Source organism: Nyctibius grandis, chromosome 6 (assembly GCF_013368605.1).
Source record: "Nyctibius grandis isolate bNycGra1 chromosome 6, bNycGra1.pri, whole genome shotgun sequence".
Classification (NCBI taxonomy): Eukaryota; Metazoa; Chordata; class Aves; order Nyctibiiformes; family Nyctibiidae; genus Nyctibius; species Nyctibius grandis.
Window position 1 is genome coordinate 49,990,151 of NC_090663.1, and position 16,260 is coordinate 50,006,410.

General features: G+C 37.5%; 1 protein-coding gene across 4 annotated transcripts in view; it reads right to left on the reverse strand.

Annotated features, from left to right (window-relative positions):
• Window positions 1-16,260, reverse strand: part of GRIA2 (glutamate ionotropic receptor AMPA type subunit 2) — a 101,652-nt gene that overhangs the window by 5,246 nt on the left and 80,146 nt on the right. For all 4 annotated transcript variants that reach the window (XM_068403472.1, XM_068403471.1, XM_068403469.1 and 1 more), the window contains exon 12: window positions 12,189-12,387. In XM_068403472.1, coding sequence (XP_068259573.1) covers window positions 12,189-12,387 — 199 coding nt within the window. The remainder of the gene's footprint in view (window positions 1-12,188; window positions 12,388-16,260) is intronic.

Here is a 16,260-nt window from a genome sequence, read left to right on the forward strand (position 1 = left end):
TCTCTGTACGTCTACTAGTATTAAAAGTTCTGGTAGTACTAAGAACCACTGAAATTTTTCTAACATCTAAATATTCCAACTATTACCAGAATATATATGTACAACGGCACAGCTGGCTTTTTCAAAGTTCCCTTGCAGATCTGCTGTTGCATATCCTGATCTGCTGATCTACACATTGGACATACTCAGCATGACCAGAATGACTGAGAAAAACAACCGTGCTCTGAAGGCACAGTGGGTTTTTCAGATTCTTGAAACATCTGCCCTATTGCGTATGCACTGTTCTTGTTTCATCCAAGAAGATCCTAAAAACTAGATGAATCCTAAATAATGGTATATTGCACCATCTTTGAAAAGCCAGTTCACAAAGTAAGCTATCATTGTGTACTATATTAGTAAAAATCCAATATTGCACTTCTTCCTCTGCCTGTAATTTACCTGATACATAGATAGATACAGATAAGTGCCTCTAACAGATAGCAAATGGCATTCCATGCCTACGAGAGACTCCCACCTGCAGATCCAAGTCAGTCAGGCCACTCAATGTCTGAGCGACTCCATCAGCTTCACCAGAGCATACAAAGAAAGCCTAAGTGCATAGCTTTCTATCCTCTGTTCCCTGAGTTCTGCTGCTGTTGCTCACTTCCGCGGAAGCAGAGCTACCAGTGTTTAGCTCTGCAGGGTGCTCAATCTCCTCCTTCCTTAGCCTACTCTGTCCTGAGGAGCCCCGGACACCTGAGGCCTCAGAAGAAGTCAGGATAGAGGAGGAATCTGTCTTGGTTGATGAGGACTGGGTCAGGGACCAATTAAGCAATCTGGACGTCCATAAATCCATGGGCCCTGATGGGATGCACCCGCGGGTGCTGAGGGAGCTGGCGGAAGTCATTGCTAGGCCACTCTCCATCATCTTTGCTAAGTCGTGGGCAACGGGAGAGGTGCCTGAGGACTGGAGGAAAGCGAATGTCACTCCAGTCTTCAAAAAGGGCAAGAAGGAGGACCCGGGTAACTATAGACCGGTCAGCCTCACCTCCATCCCCGGAAAGGTGATGGAGCAACTTGTTCTTGGTGCTGTCTCTAGGCACATCAAGGATAGGGGGATCATTAGGGGCACTCAGCATGGCTTCACCAACGGGAAAGTCATGCTTAACCAACTTGATAGCCTTTTATGAGCATGTTACCCGGTGGATAGATGATGGTAAAGCTGTGGATGTGGTCTATCTCGATTTCAGTAAAGCGTTTGACACGGTCTCCCACAGCATCCTCGCAGCTAAACTGGGGAAGTGTGGTCTGGATGATCGGGTAGTGAGGTGGATTGTGAACTGGCTGAAGGAAAGAAGCCAGAGAGTAGTGGTCAGCGGGACTGAGTCCAGTTGGAGGTCTGTGTCTAGCGGAGTCCCGCAAGGGTCGGTACTGGGACCAGTTCTATTCAATATATTCATTAATGACTTGGATGAGGGATTAGAGTGCGCTGTCAGCAAGTTCGCTGATGACACAAAACTGGGAGGAGTGGCTGACACACCGGAAGGCTGCGCAGCCATTTAGAGGGACCCTAGACAGGCTGGAGAGTTGGGCGGGGAGAAATTTAATGAAATATAACAAGGGCAAGTGTAGAGTCCTGCATCTGGGCAAGAACAACCCCATGTACCAGTATAAGTTGGGGGCAGAGCTGTTGGAGAGCAGCGGAGGGGAAAGGGACCTGGGGGTCCTAGTGGACAACAGGATGACCATGAGCCAGCAGTGTGCCCTTGTGGCCAAGAAGGCCAATGGCATCCTGGGCTGTATTAGAAGGGGTGTGGTTAGCAGGTCGAGAGAGGTTCTCCTCCCCCTCTACTCTGCCCTGGTGAGGCCGCATCTGGAGTATTGTGTCCAGTTCTGGGCCCCTCAGTTCAAGAAGGACAGGGAACTGCTAGAGAGAGTCCAGCGCAGAGCCACGAAGATGATTAAGGGAGTGGAACATCTCCCTTATGAGGAGAGGCTGAGGGAGCTGGGTCTCTTTAGCTTGGAGAAGAGGAGACTGAGGGGTGACCTCATTAATGTTTATAAATATGTAAAGGGCAAGTGTCAAGAGGATGGAGCCAGGCTCTTCTCAGTGACATCCCTTGACAGGACAAGGGGCAATGGGTGCAAGCTGGAACACAGGAGGTTCCACATAAATTTGAGGAAAAACTTCTTTACGGTGAGGGTGACTGAACACTGGAACAGGCTGCCCAGAGAGGTTGTGGAGTCTCCTTCTCTGGAGACATTCAAAACCCGCCTGGACGCGTTCCTGTGTGATATGGTCTAGGTAATCCTGCCCCGGCAGGGGGATTGGACTAGATGATCTTTCGAGGTCCCTTCCAATCCCTAACATTCTGTGATTCTGTGATTCTGTGATACTCAGTCTTGGACTCAAAAGTCCCCAGCCTCATATGAAGTAGCTCAGTCTTCCCTGAAATCTCATTCTCTAAACTAACTCTCTAATTAAACCCAGATGCTCCATCCCATTCCTCTCACAGGTCAACATTCATTTGGCAGCATATATCCAACTTGCTGCACGGGATTTACCACTACAAACTGAACAAGGGACATCAAGCTTCCAACAGCGTTATAAAAATTATTAAAGTAATACTTCATGAATTAACATAGGTTTGCTTTATAAAGGGGGAAACCTAAAGTTGGTTTAGAGGTGTCTTACATCGTTCGGCTCCACCCAAAGCACACAACATATATTTGGGTGCCTGTCACTACAACTTTCATTAGAAGGCATTTGGATCCCTTGTTGTAGAAGAGAAGAGGTTATGCTGACAAAACATTATTTTCTTCTTGTAAAAACATTCGAATACTAAATAGATAACCATTCTTTATTCCAGTTAGGTAACTGTTATGAAGAGGTTCATAAACTGACTTAACTGACTTTCTTACTCTATTGTTTCCTGGTTTATTAAAATGACCTTTTACAGGTTTTGATACACATCAAGTAACAGATGTCTAGCAAAGTCTGTTCTGCTTTTGTCATTCAACCTCAAAAAAACGCAGCTCCCCATTTCCCCCTGCACTTCACAGAAAACTGATCACAACAGATAAGTGAGAAGGATGAGGGAAGTCCCATGACAGACTGAGGGGCCAGTGATGGATGGTTGAATGGCAAAAGGCGCAAGGAACAGATTTCCCAGATGGTCAAGTGTTAAGAAGAAACCTCCCACTAGATGGCTCACAGGATCCTTGCCATATATATGAACGTAGGAATACCTGACCCAGCAACCATGGAAATAAAAATCTGTCATAAAAAACGTCACCGGAAAATAACGGTCAGAATTTGCCATGACCGCAGAGTCCTCTGCAGCCATGGACACTGAAAAACATCATGCTGGAATTCATACAGCTCAGAGCCTTGATCCTTGACCAGACTCATAAAAAATAAGAGCAACGAGCCACTACCTAGGGGATACTTGTGACTTATAAGGTTTTTGTTTATATTGCTACACAATATATTTAGTGATACAATCTGTTTTCAGAACTGTGTCAATTTATCTTGTTCCTTATTTCGTTTTGAGAATTTGTCTTTTATTTGAAAGATAGAGCTAAAGGATGTAGAAAAGGGCTGTGCTGAGACCTTCATCTAGCATTCTGGGCACACACACACCCTCATTCATAAAGCCAACGTTATCTGATAGTTAAAAGAAGCATGTACACTTATCCTAATTCAAATATATTGTGAAAAAAAAGCACATTATATTGTTATTTAGATTTGGCCAGTGCTATAGTTGACCATACATTTTATTCCTATGCAAATAATCTCCTTCATCTCCTTAAACTGCACTTGGAAAAGCATGCAGTCATCAGCAACAGTAGACTAAACCATGAGGAAACAGAATTCTTGTGAATGCAGGATGCCTTGTGAGCAAGTTGGGCTTTCACATCTCTTTTTTATATCCTCTTTCTTTAATGGCACCAAAAATCTAAAAGGACAGCAGTGCTCCATAAAAACCACCATAAGTTTGTATCCTGTGATCCAAACAACAGAACCATTGTAGATTGCTATATTATTTGACCACAAGAATGCAAGAATATGGAAATAATCTGCACTGCTCTTAATTACTGTGGCTGATTGGTATTGCAAGGTGACACTCCACTGTATATATGAAATGTTAAAAGCTAATTATAACTTTGGTATTACAATCAACACCAACATGACAGTACAAGACCCCAATATTGACAATGAACATTTTTTCTCCCATTATTTACCACTACCCACTTCTATGAAAATACAATAACTGATACAAAAATGCACCAGGAGCTAACACTTTTTTTTTTTAATATCATGTCACCACTGGGCATTCTGACTATGAAAATTATTATTATTAAAAAGTACACATCCCATTTAAATGTAAAATACTGTCTTCATTAAGAAACTCATTAGGAAATTAAATTATGAAAAGCTTTATCAAATTAATTAACTGTATTTTGTGGGTCATCAGATAACTTTTCCATTTTGTCATTCAAAGACCTATTATTCTTAAAATTTGGGTGCTGTAATTAGTATGTCATTGACAGAAATAGCTCCTCAGACTACTAACATTCTACTAGACAATGATCTTGTACTGCGGGAGCAGAACTTTCATTCTCAAATATGGGTTGTGTAATCATCTTGTTGACCTTCCACACTGAATAAAGGACAGTAACTGGTATTGTCACCAGTAGCTAGAAAGGGTAACAACAAATGAATCTTGCCAATGTACACAGTAAATCAGTTGTTGACATATCCAAAAAACACACAAAAGGACAAAACTAGTTCTTCAGCCTCTTGAAGTAGCTCAAGATTAAGTATTTTAAAATACTTAACCTTGTTTATGCTGGGTGAATACTTAAGGTGAATGAAAGTTCAAATAGACAGAAGATCTAAATTTTGTAAGATACTGATAATTTTATTCAGTAGTAGTAAAAATTAGTTACTTGTTCTTAAGATGCAGTTTTATGGCTTTCCAGTTTCCATTACTTAATTGAGCTACTTAAAATATCATTAATATATTTGGTCTTATTATTAAAAATTGTAAAACATTCCACCTCAAGAACTTATTCCTCAAAAGCCTACTTAAAGTAATTATCTCCAAGAATGTGCAAGACAAGGACCTTATGTCGCCATCATATTCTTCATGTGATTTAAAGAGTTAAGTGTTCAGGAAGGCTTGTCTTACAAAGGGATGTTAGTGTTAAAGTTTCAAGACCATTTAACTGCTGTTAAAATACTTGCTGAAATGACCACTCCTCTGAGACTTATTAATTTCAATTTTAACAGAATCTAAATTCCTCCCCATCATTCAGCATATTCATTAAAAAAAAGCAGACCATTTCAATCTCATTTAATGAAAAACTCAGACAAATGTCACGCAAACTAATTTCCACAATGATGACCGAAATCCATTTGTTCTTTTTGAAGTGCTGGTCACAAGGAAAATCCGCTGTCCTCTCCCAGAACTAACTTTACTGTAATAAACCTACTGATGGAGGGACAGCTGTCATGTTGCAGTGTCTACTACTACAGCTTTGCTACATCACTGTAATACAAATGTAGATTTGTAAGTAGGATCTTGATTTGACCAGAGGAAACCTGATAACATAAAGGAAACAGTACGTCGTATAAACTGAACTAAAAAAACCCAAGAAACAGCAGCAGATTTTTGAACCTTACAAGTGAAAAAAGAATGAGAGAAAGGAAAGTGTATCTGCTGTGTGGTGGGAAGAAATGCAGCAAACAAAGACAATCTACACATAGGACCATAATCTAAATGTATACTTTAGCTTTGTTTTTGATGAGATTAATGTAAAGGAAGAATATGTAATAGGAATGAGGGTATTAAAATTGAAATTATCAAAACAAGATGGATGCAAAACAAAAAGAACTTACTGCACCCATACTGGGGGGAAAGGAATAAACTGAACCCCAAAACACAAAAGCACTTTCTCAAGCAATCACAGATCTGTAGTGATCTGCAGGTCCTACTCCTGGAGCCTTAGACTGCCCAGACTTAACAAGAATGAAAAAGCATTCAAAGTGACTACCTGCTCTTTTGGTCTGAAGTACTGCACTGCACGCACAGCTTCAGATGACATTTTAGACTGAAAACATTTCAAGACAGAAATGACTAGGATTTGTAGGAAAGGAAACTGGGATATCAAAACACATCAAGCCAGACAATGGGAAATTATTTATTTGTTACATATGAGAAGTGGAAAATTCTGAGCATTAGAATGACAGAAATGAAATGAAACTTTCCAGTTCAAAAGCATGGTCCAGCACTTTGGGACCAATAAGAAAATCTGCAATAAAATTGAAGACCTTCAGTTCATAAAAACAGAAGAAAAGAAACGCAAATCTATCACTATAACGAAAATTATTACCAGGAAACAGTGTGATACAACTGGGAGAAAGTTATTTCCAGAAAAGACAGAGAAATATTAATGCCTTTGTACAAAACATTGCTGAGATCTCAGATGGTATACAGTGTACACCTCTGTTCATCCACGTTCAGGAACAATTAATTCAGACTATCACACATACACACAGGAGAGAGATGAGATTATCAGGGACCAAAATGCCTTGCTTAGAAATCAAGAATAAATATAGTTTTGATGGTAGAGATGAAAGCTCAGAAAAAATCCCATACTTCCTCTGTATAATGCACCAGGAAAACAAACATTAAGAAAAAAAAATCTACATAATAATTATTAATGTACTATAACAACTGAGGACAAACCAGTTATAAACACATTTAAGCTGGAAAATAGAAGAATGTTTCTAACCATAACAAGTGTGGTATTATGGAATGATCTGCCCCCAGGAGTAATGTAAACAGAACTTACACTAATTTATACTTATTTTAGAGTGTATCAATTTATAAAATAAATTACACAACACTGAGGAATCTTCAAACTATACTGCTGCAAATTCATTTTTGCCCAGGACAAGATTACCTACTACACAGCATACTTTGGTTAGAACATCTAAGAAAACTTGAAAAGTTGTAATAGAAGATAAGGGAATAGTATGTTTCTTTTACCAGGCACAATTTACCCTTACCAACAAGGAAGGAAAATTCTATTAGAAAGGAATAAATTTTATTTTTAATAACTATTATGAAAATACTAATTTGAAATTAAGCTTTCTGAGTAATATATGTCACAAGGTTTCTGAAGCACCATAGTATTTTGGTCACTAGGCTCATTAAGCTGTCTGCAAAAGACATTCGGATTTTGGGTAATATGGAGAGAGAAAAAATGAAACTTTGACAATAACAAAGAGAGATGCTTTGAGGAAAGAAAGGAAGTATTGATTATTGCATTCTTTCTTATAAATGACTTTCACAATGGCCTAAATCAATTCTTTTGTGTGTTGTCCAGATGCCAGGACATCAAAAAACAAGAAAACAATTGAAAATTAATCACTTGAACCCTCTAGACCACAAAAAAATATAACCGTATCTTCACTAATATGCTATTGGATGCAACGGGCAGTCTTTCCATTATCTCAGTGCTCAGATCTACCTCTCCTCAGTATTTCAGCTATGTAGCTTTTTCTTCTGTCAAACTTAACAAGCCAAACTCATACTCTCTAATCATGTCTCCTTCACAGATTCATGAAACCCCAGTCCTATAGTCCTTGCCTCTTAAGGTACAGAGTACAGTCCATGCTAAAAGTTACAGAAGATTTCATAACTGAGTCTTTTGTCTCCTTCGTCTCTCAAAGGCTTCTGTGGATCTGGTCAAAATTTAACTCTGGAAACATATGTTCTATAATTCTTCTACATCTCAAACGTCAAAAATTGAGACTGAGGTATGATTCATTATTTTTTACCTCAATTCCACTTAAAAAATCAGAGTATTTCTTCTCACTGTTTTTAGAGATTTCATATGGGGTTTTTTCAGAAGCTTGAATATCTTGATGAGCATAAAGACAGACTGTTCATAGACAGATTGCTGGATACTTTCTCTCTTTTTGCATAACCTCTTGTAATGCAAACATCAACTTCAATACCTTTATAAGTTAAAAAAATATTTCAAAGTACCCATAAATCTAGAGGCACTGGACTGTGTTGAAGATCCTCAATAAAAGACAATAATGTTAATCTTCAGGCCAAATTTTCTTTGCCTCCCAACAGACAACACTTTTGCAGGACAAATGACTCAAGGGGTCTTGTCAGCTCTTATGTCAGTTGCTGGCTTTTCACTATGGAAGAGGACTTCTTTATAAAACAGCAAGGATTACAATCCTTCTGGCATTCTCCCCATGCCCAACTCTTGCATAGTCTTCTCAGTGAAAGCTAAGGAATACTTCTTTGTTATGGAGCAGTTCTGCTTGCTTTTACTTTGGCAGAGGATTTACTCTTAAAGGCCACCAAAACAGTTAGAACAAACCAGAATGGACTATCCATGTCATGATGTTGGTTCAAAAACAGGTACATATAAAAAGATTTTAAATAAAAACTAATGCAGACAAAGACTGTAAATTAGTCTAATTATTGCTCTGCATGTCATTTGTTTCTTTTTGAGATGCCTTCTCACCTTACACATGGGACTAGTTACAATCCATCTTTTAAAGTGGAAAAAAAGGTAGCATGATTGATTTCATTTGTCTATCAGGTTTGTACACATTTTTGATTAATAGAGCTAGGCATAGAGCAAAAACATGATTGAACTGTAAAAGCAATTAGCTTTTGTTCTCTTTGTATCACGTTGATACTAATTTTCAATATGCCTTCAAACGGTGAAAGGCATGGAAATGTTCCAGTGAATGTTAAGCCTGTATACTTACGCAGTTGTACTTTGTTTCTTTCTTCCAGTGCTGTAACCCATGAAAGTAAGCAAGGCAACTTCAGGAGTTAACACATATAGACAATGCTTTAAAATTAATTTCTGCAGTGTTAGGTGAGCAGTAGTCTGTCTTCTTGGGTCAGTGATTTTTTTTTCCCTTCAAAGCTCAACTATGTGTCTTGGGTAATGCATACATCAAGTGTATTTACAGCAGCTGCTGAGAAATCACTGAAGGTAAAAGTACTGTGTGACTGTGGATAGTGTCAACAGTACATACTGGAGTGATGAAATTCCACTGTCCCACTATTTACTGCTCCATCAAATAGTATCCGTGATCTGACAATTATAGAGATGATGTGCCTGTACAAGATCAACTGAAATGACTCCTGGATCTTCCAAGCTGTGCTTGCAGTCCTATTCACATTCTCACCACTACAGTCCACTACTGACTTGAGAAAAATGATGCACTTCTGGAAAACCACAGCCACACACATTTTCTTCAGTGTTCTGACCATTACTTCAGGTTGTAAACCCAGAAAAAAATGCAACAGCAATGCCCTATATATCTTTGTTTAGGCTTTCAGTTGCAGTAAGAACTCTAAAAGTACTATCCTTAAGACAGCAGCACTAGTAAGTATCAGACGTGCTAAGTATCCCAACTCAGTGGAACAGAACTCCGAAGACTTGGATCATACTTGCACTTCTCCCAGTAGTAACTTTGAGATCTCCTGAGGAAAACTACTACACATTCTGGTATTTACAAACATATAATCAAGAGACCTGACAGATCTGCCATTGAAGAAAAATTGTGTATCTATAACACTATTACCAAGTAATAGTTTCCTGCTGATGTTTACTGCTCAGCAAAGCTCTGTCATTACCTTTTTCTTTTTAAAGTACTCTTAAACCCATTATTTCTGCACTGATACTTTCTATGCAGGATGTACCAAGCTTCTGCTTCTTATCTTAAAGCAGCACTAGGAACATTAGAGCAAAATGCCTTTTCATCCCTTTTTCTCACTTATGTTTCTTGATTCAGTGCGAACTGATGCTCTACTCACTGTTCACAAGAATATCTCCTACTAGTCTGTACTACCTTTAAAGCCAGGGAGTATGTACCTAAAGTAGGGGAAAGTGAAAAGGCAATACATCTTTTGTCATGAGTGCCAAGGTTGTTATCTCCAAGTCAAATGATACAGACCAGCTTGTACGCCTACTCCCATACTGTCTGTAGGGTGTGTGGTGAACCACTATCTTTCCTCCACCTGGGTTTTTCTAACCTGTATCTGCATTACTCTGCTCACTGCGGTAGCCACTGAAGCCAGCCACAGGCATTGCAGAGATGAAATAGTATGTACCTACTGTAGGTGGCTGAAAGACTAGAATCCTAAAACAAAACAGAGAACAAGCTAATGTGACATCCCTGACATACGCAAGCTAATGTAACATCTCAAACAGTTCATGTCATTTAAGCAGTCACAGAAGATGGACAATGACTTGAACCCACCTCTTTCAATTAACATCACATACATATATTCAGCTTTTCAGGATAGCATTTTTCAGCTAACTTTCACCATCTAGCTTATTCCTAAGAATTCTTTTTTGGAAAATGCTGAGGAACATCTCTTTTTCACTTGTGTAAAGTATTATAAGAAAACATGTTTTAGTGGTAAAGAAAATTCAGTTTACTGTTCTCATCCCCAGTATACAGCGATCCCTAATTTTTTGCTGTTCAAGGAATTAGGGCTCTATCACAAACAAATTGGAACGTTATGTGTAATGCAACCTCTTAGCCTGAGGGCTCTGTCTACTGTTTGCTGAAGATCACTTAAACTTGCCCAGTTATTTTTCAAGAAATAACAGCTGTCAGAATTTCTTTCTAGGAGGCCTGAAACTCAAGTTTCAAGAATGAAACTCTGCTGAAGGCTCTACTCTGAAGATTTAGGTCCAGTATAGGTTCCATCAATAGAAAATGAACTTGCAAATAATGCCACATCTTGAAGACCAAACAGACTAACTGTGAATAAAACCTAAATGTTTCTTTTAATTCATGGCAGTGATAGAGAAAAAGCCATTTTAACTTGCTGCTAGAAAAATACTCCCTTCTTTGCAGCTGTTCAAAGAATTAGAGTCCTAATTTCAGGTCATATAAAAATCACACATCCATGATCTAAAAGATTTATGCTCACAAAACCAGAAACACGTGCTTGTACGCTTCTAAGTGCTTCTAAACATGCTTAGCACTAACCCAAACTCATTTTTACTAGCTTACACACCTGATGTTAGTTTTGATTTAGCCAACAGGAATGCAATCAGCAGCAGGTCTCATGACTGGACCTATCATCAAAATCAGAAAAAAATGCTTTTCTACAGTTGAAAGAAGTATGGTTCCTATTTAGTAAGTTACCAGGTCAGTATGTGTTACAGGATCCAGTGAAAACCATAGTCTAGCGGTTACTGTTCTAACTATACAGTACACAAAAAATATTTGTGAGAACTTGTTCCATTTCAGTTTCATGGCAGGCTAGGTTTGAAATGTAAACGTAATATTTATAACTATTTTAAAATACCTTTTGTTTAAACCTAACACTATCTTCATCCATTGAAAAACATGAAAACAACAGGTTTTTCTTATTTGTAGCACTTCAGATCCACTTCCATCTTACAGAGAGACACACAGACAAGGCAAAACAGTCACGGTGTTTTTCCCAGCAGCCTTAGTGTCTCACTCATTTTCTAGATGGATTTCACCATGTTAGCTGGTGTCTCAAGGGCAGCCTGAGACTCACACATTGGAAGTCTCGTGCATTTTTAAAACCCAAATACACAGAGGTAGGTGGTGAGGACTGATAGGCTTCCAAGGCACTACTGTAATTCAAATACAAATAGCAACTGGTTTCAAAAGCAGGCATGGATTTACTACAGTAGCCAACAGGGTTGTATTCCATTCCCCATCTGCAAGCTTGCAAAATCATGCAAAATACTTATTAAAACATGACTGTGCACCTTCTCATGTCCCTTTTCACTGCGTGACTACCTCAAATATAGCACAGATATTAAATAGCCTCATTTATAATCGTTAGCTCCTGTCTTACAGCTTAGATGAACGACATCAACTCCCTTCTCTGAATGTACCTTGTTTTTCACTTTACAGTGGAATATTTTTTAGGTAATTCCTTGCAGCCACTTTTGCTTTGCATATTTATAACATGACCCTTATATTTATATATAGATAATAAAATGTAAGGATAATGAATAAACAAGAACACTTATACTTGCACGTTAGGCCTCGCATACCACATTTTTATAGTAACCTTTTAATAAAGCCTACGGAAAACAGATTTACATGAGTGAAGACCTATTTAAAACAAAACATTAATCTAAAAAGTAGAAATTCTTACCCTAAAAAACTCTTTAGTGGAGCCAGAATCTAATGTCCCATAAGCAATTTCTGTTTGCTTGGAAAGATCCTCTGCACTTTCAATGGGAGACACCATCCTCTCAACCGTCAGGAAGGCAGCTAAGTTAGCCGTGTAGGATGAGATTATGATGAGAGTAAAGAACCACCACACACCTCCAACAATGCGCCCAGACAGGGATCTAATAACAAGTATGAAATGGATTTGTAAAGTGAAATGAAAGTCCTAAAAAGGAACACATGTTATCAGTTTTATGCAAATGATGCATTATACTATAGGGAAGCATTTCAGGCTATCTCATAGCACAGTTCTGCATACTAATCAGACGGGAAACCAAGGCATACTCCACTATATCTCGTGGACTTTGCTGAAATCAGGACTCCAGAGTTTATTTTAGGGAGAATTCAGTCATCCAGTTCTTCAAAGTTCTGACCACCCTGAAAGTAAACTGCTCCCGTCATAATGTGCTATATTTAATATATAAGCTTGTTGTTCCCTCTGAAGTGAATTTGTGTGACATTATGAAGAGGATCAAACAAAATCAGTGAAACAGTGCTTTCAGATAAACCAGAATGCACTTAAAAACTAAGTACCTTTAGCTTGCTTACTTTCCTAAGACATTCAGACAAAGACTGATTTCCACAAAACAATGGCTTATGCTGCTATGGACAATCTATACTGAGAAACAAATAGCATTACTTGCAATAAAAACTGGCCCAGGGAATATCCATAAACTAAAAAGTGCACACAACTTTTGAAAGATACTAGCATTTAACAAACTGAGGACTGGACATGAAACAGTCGGTGATAATACAGAAAAATGGTGAAGAAAGTATCTTTTTAAATAATAATAATCTGATGTTTTTAACTGCAGCAGGTGGGCTCTTATGGATCTTTGGTTTGCATCTCCTGCTCAAGAAGAGAAAAGAAAAGATAACTCAAGAAAATACATAAAACAGTACAGAGCACACAACTAGAGAAATTCAGTGATTTTCAATACTAGAAAACTAACAGAATTATTGATACTGCCATTATTGTCATACTTGACTTTTTTTTTTACATGATCCTTTAAACTTTGAAATTACTTACTACTTTGTTTCCAAACAAGAGATTATAGGAAGGAGCACATAATCTTTGGAGATGTGATTAATTATTTGGCAGAAATGTGCATGTAGTTGGAAGTCTAGTCCTAAGGCATTGCAATAGCTTAGGTATGTCTTGATGTGTCTTCTCTACGTATTAAGTAAACAAAGTACAAGTCACTTACACAGCCTACTGTATTGTGAATGAGATTTCAAACTAATTATGACAAAATATTTATACAGATGTATAGATAGAGATAACTATATACATATATATATATACACACATTAAAACATGATAGTTATGTAAACTGATTTATTAAACTGGGAACAAAAATAAATAGAACCAATTCTGGACAAATTATTTTTACTAACTGCTATTGTAAAAAGTCTCTGTGATAATTCAGACATGAAAAGACTTATTCCATGTCACAACAGACTCTCTAATTCACTCTACTGCATGAAAATCAAGTCAGATAAGGTCCAGAATATGTTATTAAAAAGGACCATAGAAAAGAAATTATTTCAAGTTCCTTCTAAATTGAGATGTCTTCTGCAAACATGCTTTCTGTCACCTTTGAAAAAATATTATATACTTTTTTTGACATGGAGGTAATTTGAGTACAAAATAATTCTACAATTAAAAGATTGAATTATATGATAAATATATTTTTGCAAGGTAAAATCTCTGACAATGTGTATTTAATAACTGCTGATTTTATGGCACTTTATATTGTATTGATGACATCTGCCATAAATGGTAATAATCTTCAAAGGCCATGATCTGTCAGCAAATAAAGTCACTGCTGACTTTGCAAAAAAAGAATAAACTCAATGCTAATCCAGACATTATGCTCCCACATGACATTTTATAAGTAAAATTTTCTTGAGTGTCATTTGTATTCAAAATTTTCCCATAAGGTCTGTCCCAGTTAAATAAATGATTTCTTTTTTTTATGTAAATTTCAAAAAAGTTTCTAAAGATTGATAATTATACGCTAGTATGAATGCACAGTTCTACAAGCACCTCATTCATCAGATCATTAAATACTAAAATAACAATTGCTGTGCACAATTACCTAAATTTGTGCACTACACTTTATACTTACAAAGGTATTCCATGGCAGTACTGAGAGTACACTCACATCTCAAAAAAGATGAGGAAAACTTTGCTAAGTTATCATTATCATATCATTATTCTATTCTGTTCTACTCTATTCTACTCTACTCTATTCTGTTCTATTCTATTGCTTCTGTGCTACATGGCAATATGGGGATTGCTACTGCAGACCAGTTTCCAGGTGGTCCAGTCTTGTTCAGCACACCTTCTATTTCAGAGCCAGGAAGCCCCAGCTACTTGCCCACTCTACAATTCTAACAGTGGTTGTCTCTTTTATTAGAGAAATTATTGTAGCAATAGTGCAAAACTTAACTTCACAAAAACATTTTGCTGATGTCTGAAGAGATTCCTTTTCATATCTGCTCTAATTCATTTGCAGGGAGTTCAAATTCCACAGTGATGGTTTTGGTGCAAGAACAAAAATAACTGAGATGTTTTCAGCCCTCTTCTATTTTTATAATGAACTGATAATATACAAACTAACTGCTTTCCTCAAAAATATGTTTGCAATGAAATAAAGTGCTGTTAAACACCTGACTGAAACTAAATCTTGAATCTCCAAAATTATTAGTTTCATGCACCTTTTATAATGACCATTTACTATCATTATTCTTACATCACCTTTCAAGTTATCAAACCGCATACAACTGTCATGCTTTAATAGCCAGTCAAATAATAATAAAAAAGATCATTATTCTAATATGCCCTTGATTCAATAACAATAATTTTGTAGTTAATAGAGGACTTTGCAGACAACTAAACTTGTGAAGTGTGCAATCGATACAAAAACCCCAAAGGACTGAAATTAACACAGCTTCTCATGACCTGAAATGATTGGTTCTCATTTTTTGTATACAATTCTTATGGTGTTAATATGCCAAATCTATTGCATCTTTCATCATAAAGGCTGGCATATCTCACTGTGATATGCCAGCCTTTACACAGAATTGCTAAAGCTCTCACACAATAAATGCTCTGCTGTTTCTGCAGTAGAACAACTTGAAAACCTGCTGTTGCCTTTTGGAATGCACGACTTATATCTAAGAAATGCTCCCTTGGTGTGTTGTGATTTATTTTGCACACTAGCCACTCACTAGACTCACTAGAAATTGACCTGTTCCCTGTCTTACTTTAGGATGTTTAGAAGAAGTTAAATTGCTTAGTATAATTAGGTAGGTCTTCTGACTTGATTTCCTTAAACCCAGTTGCTCTATTTCACTTGTTACTATAGTTTCTTCCAGCAGCAAGTAGTTATTTACCTACCTACTTACCACTTTGCTGAATCAAGGCTAGAACAACTTGTGCACAAGGGAAATAGAGTATTTAATGAGCTGCAAAGGAATTAACTTAAGTGCTTTACAGTTGTCCCTAATAAAGTAGGCGAAAATCCATGAGGAATTAAGCATTTTTAAACTGGACCTTCAAATTCATTTTATCAATTTCCTTCATGACTTTTCTAAAACTAGGCCATGGAAAAATAGCAGTGTTTTGCAAGTATTCACATGAAATTAGACCCATTATATGACTTTTATTTCAGTTCAAGGCTCTCCTGTAGAAAAACAGTGGGTTAGTAACTGTGTTATGATATGTAGTGGGTTTTAGAGGGAAAGTGCTGCCTGTGTAGTTCGTGACTAGTATGTTACCCTTTTTTCCCATTACAGTTGTTGTGAACTATATGCACTGTCAACTGTAAAATGGGAATATGCAGCAAAAACACGGTACCCCTCCAAGAAGGCATGGAATGACTTGAACCTTATGCATTTTACAGTCTCTGCATGGTGTATATAACTTCACTTGGCAAATATATGATCGACGTTAAGACAATATCGATCAAATACCTCATGACCGTATG